Source organism: Abramis brama (genome assembly GCF_963993115.1).
Source record: "Abramis brama genome assembly, chromosome: 17".
Classification (NCBI taxonomy): Eukaryota; Metazoa; Chordata; class Actinopteri; order Cypriniformes; family Leuciscidae; genus Abramis; species Abramis brama.
In genome coordinates, this window is record NC_139979.1 from 23,370,042 (window position 1) to 23,392,161 (window position 22,120).

Sequence of the window (22,120 nt, forward strand, 5' to 3'; positions counted from 1 at the left end):
TTTAAATTTAAAAAATATTTAAAAATATTACTGGTTTTGTTTATTTTGGGTCAAATAAATGCAGCCTTGGTGAGCATATATACTTATTTTAACATATGTGTATTGTATATACATATACACTGAACAAAATGCAACACTTTTGTTTTTGCCCCCAATTTTCATGAGCTGAACTCAAAGATCTAAGACTTTTTCTATGTACACAAAAGACCTATTTCTCTCAAATATTGTTCACAAATCTGTATAAATCTATGTTAGTGAGCACTTCTCCTTTGCAGAGATAATCCATCCACCTCACAGGTGTGGCATATCAAGATGCTGATTAGACAGCATGATTATTGCACAGGTGTGCCTTAGGCTGCCCACAATAAAAGCACAAAGGAGAAGTGCTCACTAACACAGATTTAGACAGATTTGTGAACAATATTTGAGAGAAATAGGCCTTTTGTGTACATAGAAAAAGTCTTAGATCTTTGAGTTCAGCTCATGAAAAATGGGGGCAAAAACAAAAGTGTTGCGTTTATAATTTTGTTATACATACATACCCTTTTTAACAGATACATACATTATAATTGGTATAATTTGGTATAATTTTATATGCTAAGGTATTTTAAAAATATATATAGTAAGGTATTATGGTCTCTGTTGATATTAAAATATATTTCAGAACCTTAAATTTCTGAAAAGTGTCTGGAAAAGTAAAAACGAAAGACTATATTCATGCATAAAATATTTTCAGTCTATTATAAGGTTAATAATGTGTCTGTGATTTAATGAAGATACAACTGTTAATATTCATTTCTGCAATGCATTTAATTCACAAACACTGTATAATGAATTGAATAGGCTTTATGCCAAATGTCACATGAACAAACAGGAAAACAGGTCTCATTGCATCTGCTTGTCAGAGAAAGCGTTAATGACACAAGGAACTGATGGCGATATCTATAGACTTTTGAGGTAATCGGCTAACCTATCTATTTCTTTTAATTGTTGGTGTGGTTTTTTATTCAGTGTAAATATCAAAATGTTAGTAAGAAGAAGAATTTTTTTTCGATATCAATCTGCATATGTGATGTACAATCGGTTATGCTCATCTATGCTCGCTCCTTTGAAGGTATCTTGAGTAAAACAGCTTTATATTTAACAGAGCATATACAAAAGACCTAAAACAGAAGCGACGCGACCTGTTTTACAGAATACATAAGTTTGTTGCGCATAACCCCCATAGTACAGAACATAATGAACGCCGTTGGGGTGAGAAATCGAGTCCCCCCAGGAATTGGTCTCCTTTAGGACCCCCAGTGATCCCATTAGTTCAATGGTAGTTTTTTTAAGCGCCCGATTACAATTCCTGCAAAATCACGTTCTGATTTCTGTCATTTAAAATGCATTATAATGACCTTTTAAATTTCATAGACTAGTATAGTTTATAGACTAGTATATAACTGACGCTATAGGTTGTGAAATCAAGCTTTTTTTTTTTTGTTAGCTTACGTTCTTGAATAGCATACATCTACAAGATCAGCCTGTTAGATAAGCTTATATTATATTAGGTGTGTTTTTTGCTTTCAATATAGTTCCCAATTACATGTTCCAAATTAATGACGTTTGTGTGTACTTAGCATGACAATTAATTTATTAAAAATGTTTTATAGTATTATTATAACCTATACTGTACCACATTACTATTATTGTGTAAAATTAATATTAAATTACTTTTATAGAACATAGTATGTTCCTTCTAAAAAAAGGTGTTCCAGTTTGTTTTATAATGCAATACATAAGAATTAATTTTAAATTTCAAATATGTTGTTTGTGCACTTAATGTAATAAACATCATACAATAGTTAAATAAGTTATAATTAGTCGAGACATCACAATAACAACTTTTAATCAGGCATTACCGTCTGGGTCCTAAAGGAGACCAAATTCCTGGGGGAGGACTCGATTTCTCATGACACTGTATAGGATCAATGGTTTAAAGCTGCACACTGCCACTATCTGGTCACCGCTGACATCGATTGGTGGTTGATAAAAACCTCCCAACATCATATTGGCATTTCCTTGAATCTGAAAAGACACAATCAAAAAGCAAAATCTTTGTAACTTTGTATAACATGAAAAAGGGATAGAGGAAATTATACAAAACCTTTTTAAGTGAAAGTTTTTATAATCTTCTTTGTAACGTATGACGCACAACTAATAAAAACATCATATCTAGTCTCCAGCTAAATGAAAAATGTGCAGTGTTCTAACCTGATGCTGTCATGTTCAGTGCCTGCTTCCTCATATGTGGACTCAGGAATGCTTCCTGGTGTCTCGCTCAACAGCAGACTCAGGAACATGGGTTCAGGACTGTTTCTTTTCCCATACCTGAGAGAGGTGAGGACAACAAGTATGGAAGCTGGTTTCTGCCACAGAATAAAAAATAAAAAAGGTAATTGTGACTTTTTATCTCCCAATTCGGACTTTCGGACAATAACGCACAATTGCTTGTTAATATCTCACAATTCTGAAAAAAAAGTCAGAATTGAGAGTTATAAACTCACAATTGAGAGTTATAAAGTCTGAATAGTGTGATATAAACTTATAAAAATTATAAAGCCTGGTCGTCATCTCGTCATTACAGTACTTATGACATGGCGTGAACGCAGCATAATTCTCACAATTCTTACTTTTTTTTCTCAGAATTGTGATATTTATGCTGTTCACACGATGTCATAATTACCATAATTTCGAGATGATGACCCGTGACTTTCTGTCTTTTACTGATTATTACACTTTTTTTATCTTACCTTTGTCGTGTGATGAGCTTGATATAGTGCCGCAGGGCAGTGTAATATTTGGTCAGGTCCTCTGCAGGGATGACTGTGTCTGGTGGTGTGTATGGATATGCTTCTGTGACTGTCACTATCCACATTACAGCAATGATCATGAACATGAACTGATGAGAGTGCATCTAGAAAACAGCAAAGAAGAAGATGAAGCTGACTCTGTAATACATATGGGATCACATGATTCATGCATGCAGCTAAAATGTCAATTTAGCCTAGTTTTGAACAATTACTTCACAGAACATTGTTGCTGCTGATCTATACAGGTGGAGCTGGGGAAGGTGGAGGGTTTTAGACGAACTCTGAAAGCGCATTGCAACTGCTATAGTGAATGGTAACCATAGACAGTATAAGAAGTGGACAGAGCCATCTCATTGGAACTCAATTGAGACAAGTGAAGCCCATTTTTTAGCGATTTTTGATTTTCTGACGCGCAGACTCAAACCGACTCAAACTAAGCTTGATGACGTGAGCAACCTGTCTGACAGATGTAAATCTTCTAGTAGCTGTGCGTGCAAACTGCCAACGTTAATCTTGCAGAGACGGCGAGCTTGAGCAAAGAGTTCTTTGGCGTGAGTAAGCAGGAGTAAGTATTCTGATTAATTATTTTGTATAGTATTTATTTTAAAATGTAACGCCAGGGCTTCTCCCTTGACGTCCCCCCGATTGCCTGCGAGCTTCTCCTCCTGTCTGTACGGTAATTTCTCTACTGTGCGACAGAGAGTTGAGTGGTTATGACGCAATCGTTAGCCTATTTTTACAAAAACTGTTTCTACACGGCCATAATGTAACATAGAAGGTAATGGAGCCCTTTATACATTGTCGTGTTTCTTTAGAAATAAATAATGGACAAATGGAGTCTTTAAACGCCTCAGATGTAAAGTTATTCGCTGTCAAAGTGACGCCAAAATGAATGGGAGTCAATGGAATGCTAACGCAAGTGAAGTTCTGCTACAAGATGGCGGCATGCGGCCGGCTTCCACTTCCGGTCGATGGATTACCCGCCTGATGGTAACCAGCCATTTAAATGTTGAGCAGCAAGTTCATTGGCTGCAGATAGCCTATAACATGAACCAATCAGCTTGTGCCAAGTAATTAATCCTGTGAATATCATCAGCTTGCATTAAGGACCCATCAGCCTGCGCCATCTAGAGTTTCATGACAGAACTAAGCATTTATACAAACTATGCATTACATTTTTATGTAAAGATATGTAAATAATGAAATAATTTGTATTATTATAAATATTTGTAACTTTTCCCTTTTTGCTCCTTCATGAAAAAAAAAAGAAAAAAAAGAATTATAATGTAAAAAAAGTCAACAGGCTTGATCTTCTTCTTCTTGATCTAAGAACTTCACTTTTTCATAAAACCGTGTGTAATATAGGCCTAGTTTTCCCATTGTTTAATTGTTCACACGTTTACCTACAACAACTACAAAATATGATGATGATGATGATAATGAAATTGACATTTTTATTTGTAGAACAAATTAGAAATACTGTAAGAGGGTTTTGAACTAGCTAATAGCTCTTGTAACAGCCCGGATTATCATAGGCTACTTTTCTTTTGTAAATTTCGAAATTTAACTTGCACATTAACAATGATGACTTATATAAGATTAAAACAAAACAAAAAATGTTATTTTACTTACCTTCCTCTGGCAGACTGTGTATTTCTTGTGAGGGTTTGACTGACAGAGCAGCTCCCTGTGTTCTCAGGTGTTGTTGTCTGTCTGAGGGCGCTTGCTCGTGTTTTATAGCAGACCTGAAGCACGCCTCACTTTTGATACAGCGAGGGCACTACAAGAGGGCGTGTCGATGTATAAAATGCATTATACGACAACTTTGTCAGAAAGAAAGAAATTCTCAAACGTCCTGAATGCAACAAACAAGCATTTTGGCTTGTCGCATCTCAAACTCAAAAAGAATTGAGGCTGTAATTGCTGTCAAGGTGCTTCAACATTTACTCAAGTGACGTCGTTCCAAACATGGTGACTTCTTTCTCCTGAACACAAAAATATATTTTGAAGAATGTTGGTAAATAGTTTTGGCACTGACTTCAAATTAAGTTTGACAAAAAAGAAAGTCAGTGTGGAACAGAGTAAATTACGTCCAAAATCATGTGTCTGTAAACGATGCCTTTGGTAGCCTACGAAATTGAGTACTTCTGGCATTATTTCAGTTTTTTTCTTTAAAATAAACTTATCAGAAATCTGTTTTTTTATTTTATTTTGTCGTTATGGGCTATAGAGTGTAAATTGATGTGGAATTTTTTAAATAGCATTTTAACAAAACAACAAATATTAAGGGGTCTCCTTATTTTCTCTTAAAAACAGTTGAAGCCCTATATTATATATAGTGCTATGTTCTATTAAATGACCTTGGTTCATTATTCAGCGTCTTAACCCACCAGCTGAGAGCACTGTATGGCTCTGTGTTCTGATTTCCAATAACTGAACATCATCATGTTACATAACTTTCAATCTCACCCTGATGAGCTTCTTCTTAAGTGGCGTAAATTGTACCTTTCATCAATATTTTGACTGATGCATTTAAAAAAATAAAAAGTGCCCAGTGGAGTACCAACTTCAGCTGAAATACCAGGTGACCCATCCAAGGTCAACAACCACATACAGACTCAATGTGAAGGGTGACTGTGCTGTGCTCAAAATACTAATAAAAATGTGGTTTTACTTTCTCACAAATTTGTTAATGAAACTAGAAATTTATTATACACTCATATAATTCCTGTGAAAATTCAGTAGAATGCCAAATTGCTCTTCTTTTCAGAATTTATGGGTCACTTTTTGATGATCCTGGAGAAAAAAACGAGGACAGAAAGATAAAAGATATTATGGAGACACTTTTCGAACGGACAATTTCAAAGTAAGGTCTTGTCAGTGACTAAGATTAAAGCTGACAGCCTTTTATGTTACACTGATCAGATCTGGAACAGGATAAAACATCACAAAATGGAAAAACCAAGCATATTCTTCCTCTTCTCTGATGCACATAATGAACTGTATTGACAAAGATTCCCACTTTATTCTGCCTTTATATATTTATTTTTATTTATTCAAGGAACACGAAACAGAGTGTGAGGAACAAACGAACACCTCTGTGGGTTTTTTTTTCTTATGAGAAAATTATATTAAAAAAAGGGTAAAGAACGCAAACATGAACACATTTGACTTTTACACATCAAATGAGATGAAGTAGTCATCTTTGAGGGCTTCGGAAGCAGACAGTCTTGTAGAGGAAATCAGCAGCTTTGAAAGGAGTTTCAGCAACTGAGCATCCTGTCAGAGATACATTAGATGATTGAATCATTTTGGAGTAATAATTTTAAACTTATAATAATATTATACAAATATTTATCAGCTCTTATATTCTACATACCAGATCCAAACCAGTGAACTGGACATTTTGATGCTCATTCTCTAGAGTTCCGCTGAAGTCTGGAACATGCAGCTGTGAACAGAAAAGTCTACTTTACTGACAGAAAAAGACTAGAAGACTACAGAAATAGTTATTTTTAAAGTGCCCAAATTATTTTATTTTAAAGGCTTCTTGTTTTGGAGGTCTCCCATAATAGGTTTACATGCATTTAAGGTAAAAAAACACTTTAATTTTCTTATAATATACATTACAGCATCACCTCTTTTCAAACAGCTATATTACACACTATATGAAAGGTAAAATCTGAAAAAGCATAATAGAGCCACTTTAAAGGGTAACTCTTGCCAAATTGCAACCTAGGCTATTTTTGTTAATCTACCCGAGTCAAACATTCGTGTAAAAGTATAATTATAATGGAAAAGCCACTTTTAAGTTTGACCGTATTTTCGTTTTCGGTCAAAATGCCTTTTGAATAGGAGTGCTAGGGGCACTACAGTGATAGCATCAAAATCGCTATTTTTAAAACACTAAGAAGGCTCGACACAACATGAAACTTTGCTCGAAGTATCACCAGGGGCTCTACACATGAACTCGAGCATCGAGAACATTGTTTGTGTACACAGAGTTTACTAAAAAGAAAGGTTTTGTACAACTCACTTTATCAGTTAGTGTTTCCGTCTGCCGGCATTTTGTCAGTCAAAAATAGTCGATCTACGAATGCAACGTAACAGGGAGGAGAGTAAAGATGGAAAGCTCCTAAAGTTTAGTTCCATATAAATTCACAGATAATTACTTGTTTTGTCGTTAGTGAAAATCAAAATTGACGTTGTATTTGAAAAAGGATCCTCATATAAAAAACAATACTAAAATTCAGAGTCGGTTCATTCGCATTCGGAGATCGACTATTTTTGACTGTCAAAATGCCGACAGCTGGAAACAACAACAGTTGTTCAAAGCCTTTATTTTAAGTAAACTCTGTGTACACAAACAATGTTGTCAATGCTCGAGTTCATGTGTAGAGCCCCTGGTGATACTTCGAGCAAAGTTTCATGTTGTGTCGAGCCTTCTTAGTGTTTTAAAAACAGCAATTTTGATGCTATCATAGTCGTGCCCCTAGCACTCCCATTCAAAAGTCAATTTGACCGAAAACGAAAATACGGTCAAACTTAAAAGTGGCGTTTCCATTATAATTATGCTTTTAAATGAAAGTTTGCCACAGGTAGATTAACAAAAAGACCCTAGGTTGCAATGTGGCGAGAGTTACCCTTTAAAGATACCAGTTGATTTTATATTTTTATATCTTATAATTACATACTTATGTATATTTTTAATATAACTGTATATAATGGAAATTATATACTATAATTAACTTATAATTGTATTTAATAAATAAATAAATAACGCAAGCAAGAAAGCAATAGTTCTACCCAGAGCATGATTCCTCCATAGGCATACATATCAGTGGCTGGGGAAGGCGGCTGACCCTGTTTCAACTCTGGAGCCACCAAACTGATGGAACCAGCAACCATCCCGCTGTCAAACACCCTCTGCTCCTAAAAACACAAAAAATTCAAACCTATTGTCTGAGGTTTAATAATCAGAAACAGGTCTGTTTCCATTTAGGTTTTTTTTCCCCAAAGGTAAATGAATCCATAATGTCACTGAAGTTGCAGTTTATTAAATTTCACTTACAGGTGTCTTTGTGAGATCGTAATCTCCAACAATGCCTTTCTCTCGGCCGATGGCAAACACGTTGTTGGGATGCAAAGATGCATGAGTAATAGATGCTGCATGAAGACTCTGCAGTCCCAGAGCTACACCCTTCATCACCTTCCTAACCTCCTACGTCACAATAAATGGAAAAAAATCAGAGGACAAAAATAGATTTATGCATTTAAAATAAAATAATCACAAAATGGATGCACCAAAATTTAAATTCTTATGTTACAGCTGATAACCTATTAAGGCTTGATATTAAAATTCGTCTAAATAAATACAATTATAAAAATCTTCTTAATAATACAAATATGCTTTATGAGAATTTTATGTTAATCTGTATGCATTGTAGACAAGTGGTAAAGTTTGTCAAATACATTTGGAAGTGATGCACTCACACAAGAGGACAGTGGGGAGGATTTCTGAATGGCCCTGAGACTTCCATTAGAGTAGTGTGGTACCATGATGTATGCCAGTGGATCAGACTGGATAGAACAGAAGACATTTTACGCATGAGATGGTACAGAGCAGTAACATCAGCAAAAAAGACAGAAACAAGTATAGTAAAATATGAAGAGAACTTTGCCGCAAAACAGCGCCAGAAGAGGAACCGCTGTGGCCGGATTCTGCTGCTGAGCTCTGTGATAGTGAGCAGCTTGTTCAAGCATCTTCACCTCTGATTCTTCATCCACAGCGTAGCACTGCAAACAACCCAACATCCTTAGTAATCCTGTTGTGATTACGTATACATACTGGGCACTGCTACTTGGGCGGAGCGATTAGCGCAACACCTGCTCGGTGCTGCGAGTCTGATATCACGTCACCGAACTGCGGCTGCATCAACCGCTAGACAAAATGGCTCATATTTTCTGAAAATAGTTCATTGTTTTGCGAAAATGCAATAATTATTTGTGTATGTACCTAAATTAAATTATGATAATGAAAAAATATTGATTTTATACACAGTTCAATATACATTTAGAAACGTGCTGATATTCGGGGAATCCAATCTTGCTCGTTTGCTTTGCTGTATTATTTTATGATCTCAGTTTAACACAAAATGTGATACATTTTATAAAACCAACACCCTTCTTACAAATTAAATACTGTACACGAAAGACAAAGCTATAAATCTGTATCTAGGAAAACAAAACAGGACAAAATATAAAGACAATTTACAATTATGAGCAGTATACAATGTACTAGCATAATTGTGACTGGCATATCTTACTCTTAGTTCAACTGGAGTACCTAGCAGTGAGCTAGGCTTCATGTTATATTATATTCTCTTGTGCAAAAAACTGAATTTGCAGAAGCAACAAGCATATTATTATAGTGTATGAATACTTTAAAAATACAAAACTACTGGCAGGTATAGGTAGGATAATTAGGTAGGATCAGAGCCATAGAGAGAAAGAGTTGCGACACTCCCATAGACCTCCGTTGTAAAAAATGGCGGCGCTTTTAACCGCCTACTTCCGGGATTTGAAGATCGGATTAGTTCCAAACACTGTCATTTGGGCGTTGGACACCATTCACTTACATTGCTGCGCGTCGAGTTGTTCCAGAGTTAAGTTGCTGAAATATCGACCTCTTTTGAATTGTCAACTGTCTATATTGTATCAGAGGCCCTTTGCGATGCTTATACTGGTCTTCATTTGTACATGCACAGCGTAATTATTTATATTTTATGTTGGTTGTTTCAACCAATTTCAAGCACTGCCTGCTAGCTAGTTAGCTAGCGCGACTTCGTCAGCTGTGACAGTAAGAGTTCGGTAATGAATCGCTGCCACCTTTATAGCAACTTTTATTTAATTTAATTTTTTGGGATATACTAACTTTTCATTATGTTTTATTGTCTTGAGTGAAGCGGCTTGTGAGAACAATGCTGGACCTCTAGGATTGTTATGGCCATCACCAGTCCTGTCTGTTTCATTGATCACCTGCCCCTGGTTTTTGTTTTTCTTGTTCACACACACTCACACAAGCACACATTTTTGTTGTCTGTCATTGTTTAATAAAAAATATTTTATTTGAAAACCTTCATTTGTATCAGCCATGCTTAAATTCGTTTTTAATATGTTCTTAACATGATGTTTCACGTTGTGGTCCTGGGGGTGGCCACTTTCATCAGAAGAAGTGAGCTAGCTTTCTGAACGGACCGCCACGGCAGACCTTTTTGCGTGATCACGAAGTTAGGCTAATGGCCGAATCAAAATTTATAAGCAAAATCACGGGAATCAATAGCCTAATACAGCCCAGTTGTGCTAAAATAAATATCATGAGACGTCTATCATCAGATGAATGATATGGAAAAGTTAAGTTAGAGCCGCTAAAGCCAGTGCTACTACCCATGCGAACATGAACACTATAAGCTTTTCCCTCCAAAAATATAGCCTAAAACTTATCTCCAAATGCAAAACTGACATTAACAAAATGCAATAATGCAATAACAGCTGAAAAAGTACTTGGGTGTGTGTTTTATTTTATATTTACCGTTCAATAATGCAATTGCTGCTGTCTGTCCCATAGAAGAACATGACAGCCAGCGTATGTTTTGGAACTATTGGGGCTTACATGAACCACGTGACAGCCATAGCGGCGACATCAAAGAGTGTCGCAACTCTTTCTCTCTATGGCTCTGGGTAGGATAGGTAGGATAAGTAGGATAATGTTGAGATGTGACTGGGTCTGCCTTGATGCTGAAGCATTATACTTGTCCGTCACATGCTTATTTGTACTATTGGTGCGTTCAAGTCATCTTGTAAAGATCGTATTTACGAGTTTAGCGCACATGAACGCCACCACAATGTCATAAATACGAGTGTGAAGCTATTTAGCAGTGAAATTGCTAGACTTTTCTATTCACAGCGAAGTAAGCTAATTGCCTGCACAGAATATGATGGCATTATAATATAACAATGTAATATGTAAAGATAAAGTTTGCAGTGGCTTCATAAATTAATTAAAAACATAAAAAACCAAAGCACACCTGATGCACATTTCTTTGTTCTTCATTTTCTAGAAATAGAGTTTAAGAAACTTTCTCTATTTTTGTGTAATTAAGAGAAAGTACACCGCCATCTTAATCCGACGAAAGTGACTTGAACGCACATGCCGTCATAAACACGACTTCCCACCTCGTAAGTACGAACTTCCCAGGAGGACTTGAACGCACCATATATTTCACGTTTTTGGTGTGTAATTCCATTGTTCTTCACTCTTGTCTTTTCAAAATGTCTTTACAGTTGAAGACATTGACCGGCAATACTTTTGACGGGAAATTAATCCCATAGTAACTGACCTTTAGGACTACTTTCTGCCCCTGGAAGTCTGTACTGAGAAGAGGTCTCCTCCCGCTCAGCTCTCTCATCGGCTCTGCGTCAAACATGTCTCTGTCCAAGCTCTTCATTAACAGTCCTGCAGAGCTCTGAAAGCACACGTATGCAAGAAATTAAACAATATCACTCTGCTCCAACACAGACCTTAAATACACAGTCTTTGTTCCATCCCAGTAAATATTAAAAAACAAATGGCTGAAACGCTTCTTTGCTTTAATGACGCCTTATTATAAAAAAGTATATACTATACTATACTTTTCTGCCACTCTGCCACTGCTGTAATTCATGCTTAAACCACAGTTAAACATCATAGCTGTGACAACTGATAAATAAAACTGATAATGAAAATAATCATGCAGTGTATACTAAATATTAAGCAGCACAACTGTTTTCAACATTGATAATAAGTATATACTATAAAGTATACTTTATATACTCGGCTGATTCTGGGTCTTAGCGCTAGTTTATGATAAACATTTTGTAAGCTTAACATTCTAATCGCTGAACACATGCAGATACACTTTTGGCAGAGGTCTAACGTCCTTGTGTTATTTAAATTAATACATTTTTAGCTAAGTGGGATTTGTATATGTACATTTCTGAAATACATAACTTAGACACAGGGTTCGTACACCTTTACCAAGGTCAAATTCAAGCACTTTACAAGCACTTTCAAGGTCCATTTTAAATCTTTTTCCAGCACCTTACACCACCGTAAATAACATACCAATATATTGTAAAAATTATTATTTAGTGTTTTTATCACATTAAAAGAGATAATGCTATAAACAGCCAAAATTATGTTTCGTAATAGCAGAAGGATCAGATATTTAAGCAAATCACAAGTTTTATTTTTCAAAATGTATCACTGTTTAAGTAGATAATGCCTATGAATAATACTTTTCATTATATTAATGTCCACATATTGCCTCCCAGATAATGTGATTTTCAGGCTGTAAAACTGAAGTAATTTCAAGGGCTGAAAATATGAAGACAGGATTTGAACAGAAATATTTTACAGGCCTTGGTTTTGGGACACATTCTTGATATAGACTTGGTTTGAACAAAATCTGAGACAGTGCAACAACAACCTGTAATTCCATTTTAACCCAGAAGACTCTGACAGTGCACAGGCGCCTGCCTGATAAATAGCCTATATTAATAAAAAAAAAAATGTATTTCATTGCCAAGACATATACATTTATCTACTGGAATAGAGCAGTGTAAATATTGCATAAGGCCATCCTCAACCTTCCAGTAGGCTACTTGTATGACACTCCATCTGACACGATTTCTGTTCAGCAGTCAACGATTGTTGTTATGCACTGGGTTAACATTTGCAGGTTTTAATTTGCAGGTAGTTAACGTTACAGTTACTGTGCTGTAACTTTGGCTATGTTCACTTCATATTCCACAAATGAACGTGCCATAACGGACATGCAATACTAACATTACATTATCACACCAAGTACTCTCAGTCACTAATGGCCCTTTCAGACAGGACGTGGAATGCGCTGTCCCATCCCAGGAATCTATGGGATATATATATCAAATATATATATATATATATACAGGGCCTGAAATTAACACCCGACCACACGCCAAATGCGGGTGAATTCTGCAATTGGCGGGTAACACTGTCAATCTACCTGCCACATTGGCAGGTAGCCAATGAGAATCGACCCTTCGCGGGGAGTTTGATTGACGGCGATCTGGCCAATCATAATCCGCCGAATCCGCCTTTTTTTGTCCGACAAAGCAGTCAGGAGAGTTCAACGTTGGATGATTTGAACTTGAAAAAACGGAGTGTACTAAGTAGGCCTACTGACATCTTTCCGCAGTTAAAACTACATTCCTTCTTATGTTCATTCATGTTTATTTGATGCTTTTAATTTTTTTTTAAAAAAGACCAAATTTTAACGTTGAGACTTTGTTTAATATCAAAAGTAACCTGGACTGTCTTGTCTGTCAGCGTGTTGTCAGTGTCTCTGCTGCGCAATGTGTTTTTCATTGCATGAGATCATGGTTTGGCGTGAGCGCGGTGTAGCTTGTCGGACATAGCAACAGTAACTAAAGGGGCCGGGTCTTTGCGTTTTTTTTTGTTTTGTTTTTTTGCAACTGTTGTTCTTTGACATTTAAACGAAATGGCTGACTTTTAGCTAAAAATGTGGCGGCACATTACTGGAGTACAGAAAGCATGTGAAAGCAGCGCAGTTTGAGTGTTTCGGAACGTATATGTGATCGGAGAGAACGATGAGGCCCTTCTCTGACTACGTTTGAATAATATGTGAGTTAAGTATTAAACTGTTGGTGAGATGAGATGAGATAATGCAACGCTGACATAAGCTACATTACAATGACAGTTGCACAGATGTTGGGAGTTGGGAACCGGTGAGAAAATGCGTACCCGGTAACTTTACCAGTAATAACAATATTAATTTAGTTCTGCTTAACGGTTCCTGAACGCTGTAACTAACAGCTGCCCAGCCAACACAGCCGCGTGTGATTTGTTTACATACGAGCTGCACTAGGTCTATATCTGTATTCTAAGAGTTATTATTACTTGTATGGATCTCGTTAATAACTTGACAGCACTTAAATGTGTATTCTTACAAGTTAAAGAACAAATGTTTGTGCAATTCCTTTTTTTTTCACCTTTTATGAGGCCAAAAAAAAAAAAAAAAAAAAAAACTGGCTGGTAAAAAGTCACTTGAAAAGTCACAGTGGCTGGTGGTCAAAAAAGTTAACTTCAGGCCCTGTATATATATATATCCCATAGATTCCTGGGATGGGACAGCGCATTCCACGTCCTGTCTGAAAGGGCCATTAGTGACTATAGTGATATATATATATATATTATTAAGGAAGTTGAGTGTTCGTAAAAACAACAACAACAAAAAAATATATAAAAGTGCCACTTCACGTGGAGGAGTGGCATTTCGCACATATATGAGTGGGTCGAAGAAATTCAAAATGAGTTTTAAATTCATGAGAATTTTATTCATTTAGCCTAATGTGTTAATTCTAGATGTTTATTTATGTAAATGCGCTTGACTGACTATAGTATATGCGCGTGCGCGTTGAACATTCCAGTAGCTTTCAAACCCTGGAGCGCGCAGAGTTGCCATGGAAACGGCGCAGCAAACACAACAACTGACAAGCAGCAAACTCCCTCTCTCGCTGTTGTTTTCACTGCTTTCAGGTGAGTTTAGTCTCTAAAATCACACACATAATACACACAACTGTTCCTGACACTTTCCTTACGTGTTATTGACACACATCTGTTGAATATTTACTTAATAGAAATAGTTTAGTGTCTTCGAAAAAGTCTGTTAGCATCTCACCCATTTTCAGAAGAGGTAACTTAACTTAAGTTAACGTTAACTGTGGCTAACCTAAACTCTTTTTTATAATCTATATATATACTCTTTTATTTAATCACGTCTTTATGTGTAGACAAGATTTTTTGTTAGGTTTGTAAAGGTTTTGCTGTCAGTTAAATGGGTGATTGGAAGTTGGCTAAGTTTATTTATTTAACAAACTGATATTTAACATAAATGTATGTGCTGTTAATCGATGCCGTTACTTAACGTTACACGGAGCGCAAAAAATGTCTGAAACTAGTTCAAATGCATTTTGATCTTTCACGGTAAACAAATATTGATGAATGTTCTGTTATTTTAGCAGCGACAAAATACCATTTCTGAAGAAAGCTGCTGCCAGAGAGGAAACACAGGTGACGTGAGGAAGCTTATCTATCTATAAATTACAGAAACGTGTCTGTCTGCGTGTGTGTCTGTCTGCGTGTGTGTGTGTCTGTTAACCGCATAACGTTATCTCTCGAACCGTTAGTCCGATGGATTTCAAACTCGACAGGTGTCTCGCTACGGGCATGAGTAAGTGCAGTGCCAAGTTTGACGTTGTTTGGATGAGAAATGCAAAATATATCGTTAAATATATCATTTTTAGAAGGTTGGCAGGCACGGCGCCAGGATTTTTTCTCTACTGGTGCTAATGGGGAGGTGGACCGATACGTGGGGGTGCTAAGAAAAAAATTGATTTTCATTACTTAAGTTACTCTATAATATAGAGGTTCTCGTTTTTTCAATAAAAGCAGCTATGATACACAGCACTTTAACTGGATTTGGCCAAAGAATAGTCAACAAAATAACTAAGCCTAATACAAGCGACCACAAGGCAATGACAAAAATGTTTCACGTGGAAAGGTGTGAGATTCAGCACCGGACAGCGACCATGCGTCTGCCGGTAATCAGACAATACATACAAAATGCGACAAACATATTTATTCCATATGCATAATTAATGAAAACAAACAAACATCTATGCATTGGTAATATTGTCTTGGATCACAACATAACTTAAGAAATTAAATTGATAGTTAAATTAATAACATAGGCTACAAAGTGCAGCCGCAACGAGAAGTGCAAACAGTTTGTGTCTAATGATTCGGATCACAACGTCAAAAATAGAATTAATAATATAAAACGCCACAGCAAGAAAAACAAACACCCTGTACCTGTTAACTGGGCACACACTTAAAGAGCATAAAATGAACTGGCTCATTACAGTATTGATTATTATTCTACTGCAAACAAAAACACGCGCCAAATTCTGTTGTGCATTTGTCCGGACATACTGTGATGCATGTATGAATTATCATGTTAGACTAAGTTAGTAATGTAATAGCCTCTATAGAGCCCGAATTTGCTTTTATACAAGTTAACCTTGTTTACGTTACTTTACGACCTGCAACATATCATAACTGCACACATATAACGTTACTTTACTGTAAATCAAAGATTTGACGATGGATTATGTGGGAAGCCTTAGTACCTCTGACCGTGGCGATTATATTAAAAAACTCACTCTCAGCAATGGTGAGATCTTGCCGGATCCCTATACAATAATACCTGACAATCTTTGGATTGTGGATGACAAGAAGTGGCCAGCAATTGTATGGCCTGATATATATAATTATCTAATTCAGACACCAAGTGTGTATACAAGAGAAAAGATTAGAGCGCACAAATCCCTTGATGCATACAACTACGTGCTATGTGGTCATGTGGTCATGTGCAGCTCATCAAATACTTTGATGCTGCACCGGATTTTTGCGTGTTGAGGTCAGATGTACTCCGGTACGAACTAAGAGCGCGGGTCTTTTGCCCCCTGGTTGCGTGGGCTTAACTGGGGCTACACAGATTTTTGATGGGGCTTTAGCCCCAGTGTAGCGCCGTGCTTGGTTGTGGTTTAAAAATAAACATTCTGACATAAATACTCAGGCCCCGTCCACACTACTGCGTTTTAGTTTAGAAACGGAGAATTAAAACGAATACGATCTCCGTCCACACCAGCGTTTTAGCTGCGTATTAGAATTGATCTCCGTCCACATTAAAACGACTGAAAACGCGGATCACGTGACCATTCACCAACACTGGGCATGCGCGTGCCGGTGTAAACACAACTTCATTGATAAAAATTATCCCACCATGCGCTGGTTCTTCCCGGGTTAACCCAAAACCGACGCTCCATGTACGGTCGGTACCGCCGCTGCACACGGGAATTGTCACAGATCGCTCGAATAATAACAGCACAACAGCTGATAGCAAAGATATACGCCATGACTGATGACACCCAATCATAGAGCCGAGCGTGAGCCTCTACTACGTCATAGTTTCTAAAGTCCTCCGTTTTGACCCGTCCAGACTAAAACGCCCTCCGGAGATTCAAAACAAAAAACGGGTCAGCAGCGTTTCTAAACTTCTCCGTTTTGGGTCTCCGTTTTTGCCGTTTTAGTGTGGACGGGAGGTGAAAACGTAGCAAAAGGTCTCCGTTTTTAAACGAAAACGCAGTAGTGTGGACGGGGCCTCAGTCATCTACACCGTTTACTTCTGAATATTATAGTTTGGTTCCAGAACGTGATAAATCCATCTATCTATAAATTACAGGAACGTCTGTCTGTCTGTGTGTCTGTCTGTCTGTCTGTGTGTGTGTGTCTGTGTGTGTGTCTGTTAACCGCATAACTCTCGAACCGTTAGTCCGATGGATTTCAAACTCGACAGTTGTCTTGCTACGGGCACGAGTAAGTGCAGTGCCAAGTTTGACGTTGTTTGGATGAGAAATGCTAAAGATATCGTTAAATATATCATTTTTAGAAGATTGTTGTTTAAAAATAAACATTCTGACATTATGGGTTGAAGATTGTTGTTTAAAAATAAACATTCTGACATTATGGGTTGTATCGGTCAAAGAAGCCCCAAGAAGGTTGTGGTTTAAAAGTAAACATTCTGACTATACTATACTGTTTACTTCTGAATATTATATTCTATTCACGGCCATCATTTGTAGTAGGGCGATTCCACAGTATCTGTCCACAAGGGGTGTAATGAACAATATAGATTGAATAATACCCAGTTGTTGTCATTTTTTTATTTTTAGTTCACTATTTTGTTAAAGATAGATGTAAGAAATAATAAAGTTACTTTTATCCCACTAGGCCTTGGCATTATCGTGTAATGAGACTTTATTTTATTTCCGTCCCCAGAAATTGCGGATGTCACGGTGGGACATTCAGTGCATCTGGATTTTTCCTAAGTCATTTCTTTCATTTCCTTTAATAAAATCCTGAATTTTGGCGCAAAACATTTATTTTGGTGTGTCTTCTACAAAATACTACTACTAACACTGAAAGTATAATTCCCTTAATCCACCACGATGCAATGGAAACATTTACTAACGTTCGTTACACTTTCTGTCCAAGCAGTTACGCACGTTAAACTATGATTCTAAAGGAAGCGGAGATATAATTTTTCCATGTAATTCTATCAGTAGCATAACAATAAAACCATCTTGTGTGGGTTAAATTCTCATATGCGTTGCTACATGATAAATTGTTAATAAATCGGGATAAAACGGGCCGAGATTTTCTGTCCAAAAATCATAACGCTCGAACATTTTATTCTGACGCTGAATTTCCATCTCCTAATGTCTCAACGGTTCTCATCAAAGAAATAAGATTGTCTAGGTCACGGTCGCTCTGCGTGTGAGAAAGTGTTAACAGGATTTCACGGATTTCGACGAATGTGGGTAAGTTTGTGGATTCTGTCCAAAAGGTTACGAACGTTAAAATGATACGAACGTGGTAAACTTTGGTTAAGTAAACATTAAATAGGATCATTGTGGTGAGAAAGGATAAAAGAGTGTGCAAGTCGGATGATTGCGAGTGGTTTCGGACCGAAAGCGTCGTTCATCGTGAAAGAGCATGCATGAATGGTGGTTTTATACATTTTGACAGATTCTGCACATCTTGTTCGTAACTTAGACGGAAATTTTCAGTCTGTCCAACTTCCAACGTTGTTTTCTGCGTATTTTTGACTCAATAAGCTGTTCATGAAAGTCAACATCGTCAATGACATTTTTCTGTTTTTTTTTTTTTTTTTTCTGTCCAATGTTCGTAAGAATATAGCTTAGGCTGACGAAGTTAACACGTTAATAGTGCGTTAACACAATCTGTATGATCTTTAAATTTGATAGTATGATGACAGGTTATTTTAATGTGTTATGAACTTGTTCTATTCTTGTTCTATTCTATGCCAGTTTTCATGAAATGGTATTATTTTGTGTTACAAAGGCAATCTTGCAGGATTGTTTAATTTTCTCCGTCCACGTTACACACGTTATAACTTAGCACACTTGTAGGAGTTCCTTTTTTCTTCTACATTTGGCAAATAAATTAGAAAAATATACCTGTGGTATTTGTTAGTAATTTTGCTGGCTTTCAGTTTATGAACATACCAGACTCAAAAATGCACCTTTAAGTTTATAGAACAGATAATATTAGATGGCCACCCTGCCTGCATGGAAGTCCTATTACCAGTTTTGTGAACCATACACAACGTATGACTCATAACTATACCAAATTAGGAACAAAGTAAAACATGAACTGGGATTCAACCAGATTTTATTAAACTGAATTAGATTAAGTACACTTTCTGCTTGAACTTACATTGTTTTTCCGTCCATGTTACATACGTTAAATTTGACATCAACTCAACTTTGATCAAAGTTTACTAGTTTACCATTGCCAGATTTATCCTGCCTTTCACACAGCTGTACCCCAGGTTTTCTCAGGATGTTAACCTGAGGACAATGGCTTTCTCCATGAAGATTGATTTTTGCAGGCTGTTGTCCTTGCAGTTAGCCCTAAACTGTGGAATCGCCCAGTAACCAAGCGGCAACCTCCCTGTCTCTCTCTTGAAACCAACACGGAAGTGAATTAAACGGCAATTCACCAACTGGCCACTAGAGACCGGCTGCAGAAGTGAGTCAAATCTGTATCTCCCCCATGTTAAAATGCCCAACTTTACAGCAGAAAAAAAAAACGTTTACAGCCTGGTGCAAAAAGTGGCTTTGGTCTATACAGCTAATTTTGCCCTTCATGACAACTGTGAGGGGGTGAATTTTTTTATAACTAATCCTTTTAAATTATATTAAGCCTTAAATTTCTGCATAATTAAGGGTGTCCACTTTTGAGTGACAGGTGGATTCCCGCTGCTGTGGTCATTAGTCATCATTAGCCGTTTGTCTGCAGTCTGTTAGCCGTCACGTTACCTCAGCTCATTGTCTGACTGTAAAAATAAATAAATTCGGGAGTGACGCGCTGCCAAGATGGAGACGGTCGGCCACGCCCACTTTAGGCTTCAAAAACGGTCTTCAGAAACCTACTGGTGACGTCACGGACACTACGTCCATATTTTTTTTACAGTCTATGGTAGTAACCTATTCACAAACTGTTTGCTCAAGCGTAGCATTTTTTTGGAGTTCACTGTGTAGCCTGCTCCCTGAATCGTAGCGCTTATTCAATTGTGAATGTTAACTGAATCTGTAAGTCACCTACGCCGTTTACTTCTGTATATAATATCTATCTATAAATTACGGGAATGTCTTTCTGTCTGTGTGTGTGTGTGTGTTTGTGTGTGTTATTCGCATATCTCTCGAACCGTTATTCCTATGGATTTCAGACTTGACAGGTGTCTCGCTACGGGCATGAGTAAGTGCAGTGCCAAGTTTGACATTGTAAGCTTGGAGTTCACTGTGTAGCCTGTCTGTCTGTATGTCTGTCTGTCTGTCTGTGTGTGTGTCTGTTATTCGCATATCTCTCGAACCGTTAGTCCGATGGATTTCAAACTTGACAGGTGTCTCGCTACGGGCACGAGTAAGTGCAGTGCCAAGTTTGGCGTTTTTTGGATGAGAAATGCAAAAGATATCGTTAAAAATACCAGTAAAAGAAGCCCCAAGAAGGTTGTGGTTTAAAAATAAACATTCTGATATAAACACTCTGTCAGCTACACTGTTTACTATTATATTTTATTCACAGCCATCATTTGTAGTAACCTAGCCTGCTCCCTGAATTCAATGCGTTCACGGTCTCTTTCACGGGCACCAAACCAACAATTACTAAAAACACACACAAAAACTGATTTTGCACGGGCATTTTGCACTAGTTAGTAATAACTTCATATCCATTTTTCCCCACAATGTTTTACCTAACGTACAGTATATCACCATACATCTGTTTTTCCTTCTTTTTATTATCTCAAATTTAAAAAATATCTTCATTTAATTTATTTTAAGAAGGCTTTGACATTCAAATGTAAGTGTATAAATGTAAAATGTCAAATTTATGTTTTAGGTTTACATATTCAGTGAATATTGCTCATATAGTGTATATGAGCAATATTCACTGAATATGTAAACCTAAAACATAAATTTTGTTATCCTAAGAAATTGTTTTCTGTATATTCTTCTTTCTCTTTTCTGCATTTCACCTTCTTCTGTAACGTTAGCTTCTTTACTTTTATTAAACATGGCATTTTCTGCAAATAAAATTAATAATAAAGAAACTGCTGAATCTTTTTATTTCTTTTTTTTAAATGTCTTTATTGTTTTTGCGCCAAATTATAGAGAAGAGTGTCAAGAGTATTGATAAGTATTAGTGATAAAAATCATTATTTAACTACACCCATCCCTAATGATAAGACACTTTTTTCAATAAAAAATAATAGTTGGTTACATTATTCATTGATTATGTTTTTTTATTAATTAATTGACGTGTTAAATTTCTGTACTCATAACTTAACACTTTACATGGTTAAAAAATCGTTAATGTTCAAAATGTATTGGCTTAGTAATTGTACAAAGTAACAGTGAATAAATGTGTGGTTTTGGGCCATTTTCTATTTAGAATTTAATAGGGGTTTGTGAAAAGCGCTATACAAATAAATGTGAATTGAATTATTCAGCCTGAGGGTGGTGCTCTAATGTTGATTGACAGGCAAGCATAAAATGCTATCTTAGTATTGCCTTAATGTAGTGTTTATTGCCTCTGAATGTTGTTTTAGAATGTTACAAGTTATGGAGGAATTCCTGTGAGGAAAAGAAAGTAATTTCTATTTTTAGAACAAACATAAAACAAACACAACAGAACTATATAAAGGCTATTCATATTAGCATGTTTAAACTTTCATTAATTTGATACGAAGAACAGACATGCCAACTAGTTACTGATGCAGACTAAAGCCCTATTCGTACGGGACTAGTTTTCTAAACGGCGTTTGAGACACAATTCTTATCACTCGACGTCTGTGATTTCATTTTCCGATTCAGACGGGACAAACATCTCCATGTTTATTATGGAGGTCAAGTGTGTGTTTTAGGGATGGAAACGGTTAATCGATTATCGATTAATTGTTGACAAGAATTTACTCGATTAAATTAAATTAATTGTCGGCTAATTGAACATTGCGAAC

At 36.6% G+C, this 22,120-nt stretch overlaps 2 protein-coding genes across 3 annotated transcripts in view; both read right to left on the bottom strand.

The window, feature by feature from the left end:
• Positions 1 to 380: 380 nt before the first annotated feature.
• On the bottom strand, positions 381 to 4,541 carry LOC311066753 (pro-neuropeptide Y-like; the record flags this gene model as incomplete). 2 transcript variants are annotated; one of them, XM_084088090.1, is made up of 3 exons in its annotated part: positions 381 to 2,373; positions 2,796 to 2,959; positions 4,488 to 4,541. In XM_084088090.1, 2 exons carry the CDS (start codon positions 2,957 to 2,959, stop codon positions 2,229 to 2,231), a joined length of 309 nt encoding a protein of 102 aa, XP_083944216.1. In that variant the 3' UTR covers positions 381 to 2,228. The 2 variants fall into 2 exon arrangements, with proteins under 2 accessions (XP_083944216.1, XP_083944217.1); XM_084088091.1 differs by lacking the exon at positions 4,488 to 4,541 and having other exon boundaries at positions 381 to 2,070; positions 2,257 to 2,373.
• Positions 4,542 to 6,029: 1,488 nt separating this feature from the next.
• The window catches only part of stk31 (serine/threonine kinase 31), a gene marked incomplete at both ends in the record, with an annotated part of 29,384 nt that continues 13,293 nt past the window's right edge, over positions 6,030 to 22,120 (bottom strand). Inside the window, 7 exons of the mRNA XM_084089990.1 lie at positions 6,030 to 6,134; positions 6,235 to 6,306; positions 7,662 to 7,787; positions 7,927 to 8,076; positions 8,349 to 8,435; positions 8,532 to 8,651; positions 11,255 to 11,380. Of these exons, the coding sequence (XP_083946116.1) occupies positions 6,030 to 6,134; positions 6,235 to 6,306; positions 7,662 to 7,787; positions 7,927 to 8,076; positions 8,349 to 8,435; positions 8,532 to 8,651; positions 11,255 to 11,380 (786 nt within the window). The remainder of the gene's footprint in view (positions 6,135 to 6,234; positions 6,307 to 7,661; positions 7,788 to 7,926; positions 8,077 to 8,348; positions 8,436 to 8,531; positions 8,652 to 11,254; positions 11,381 to 22,120) is intronic.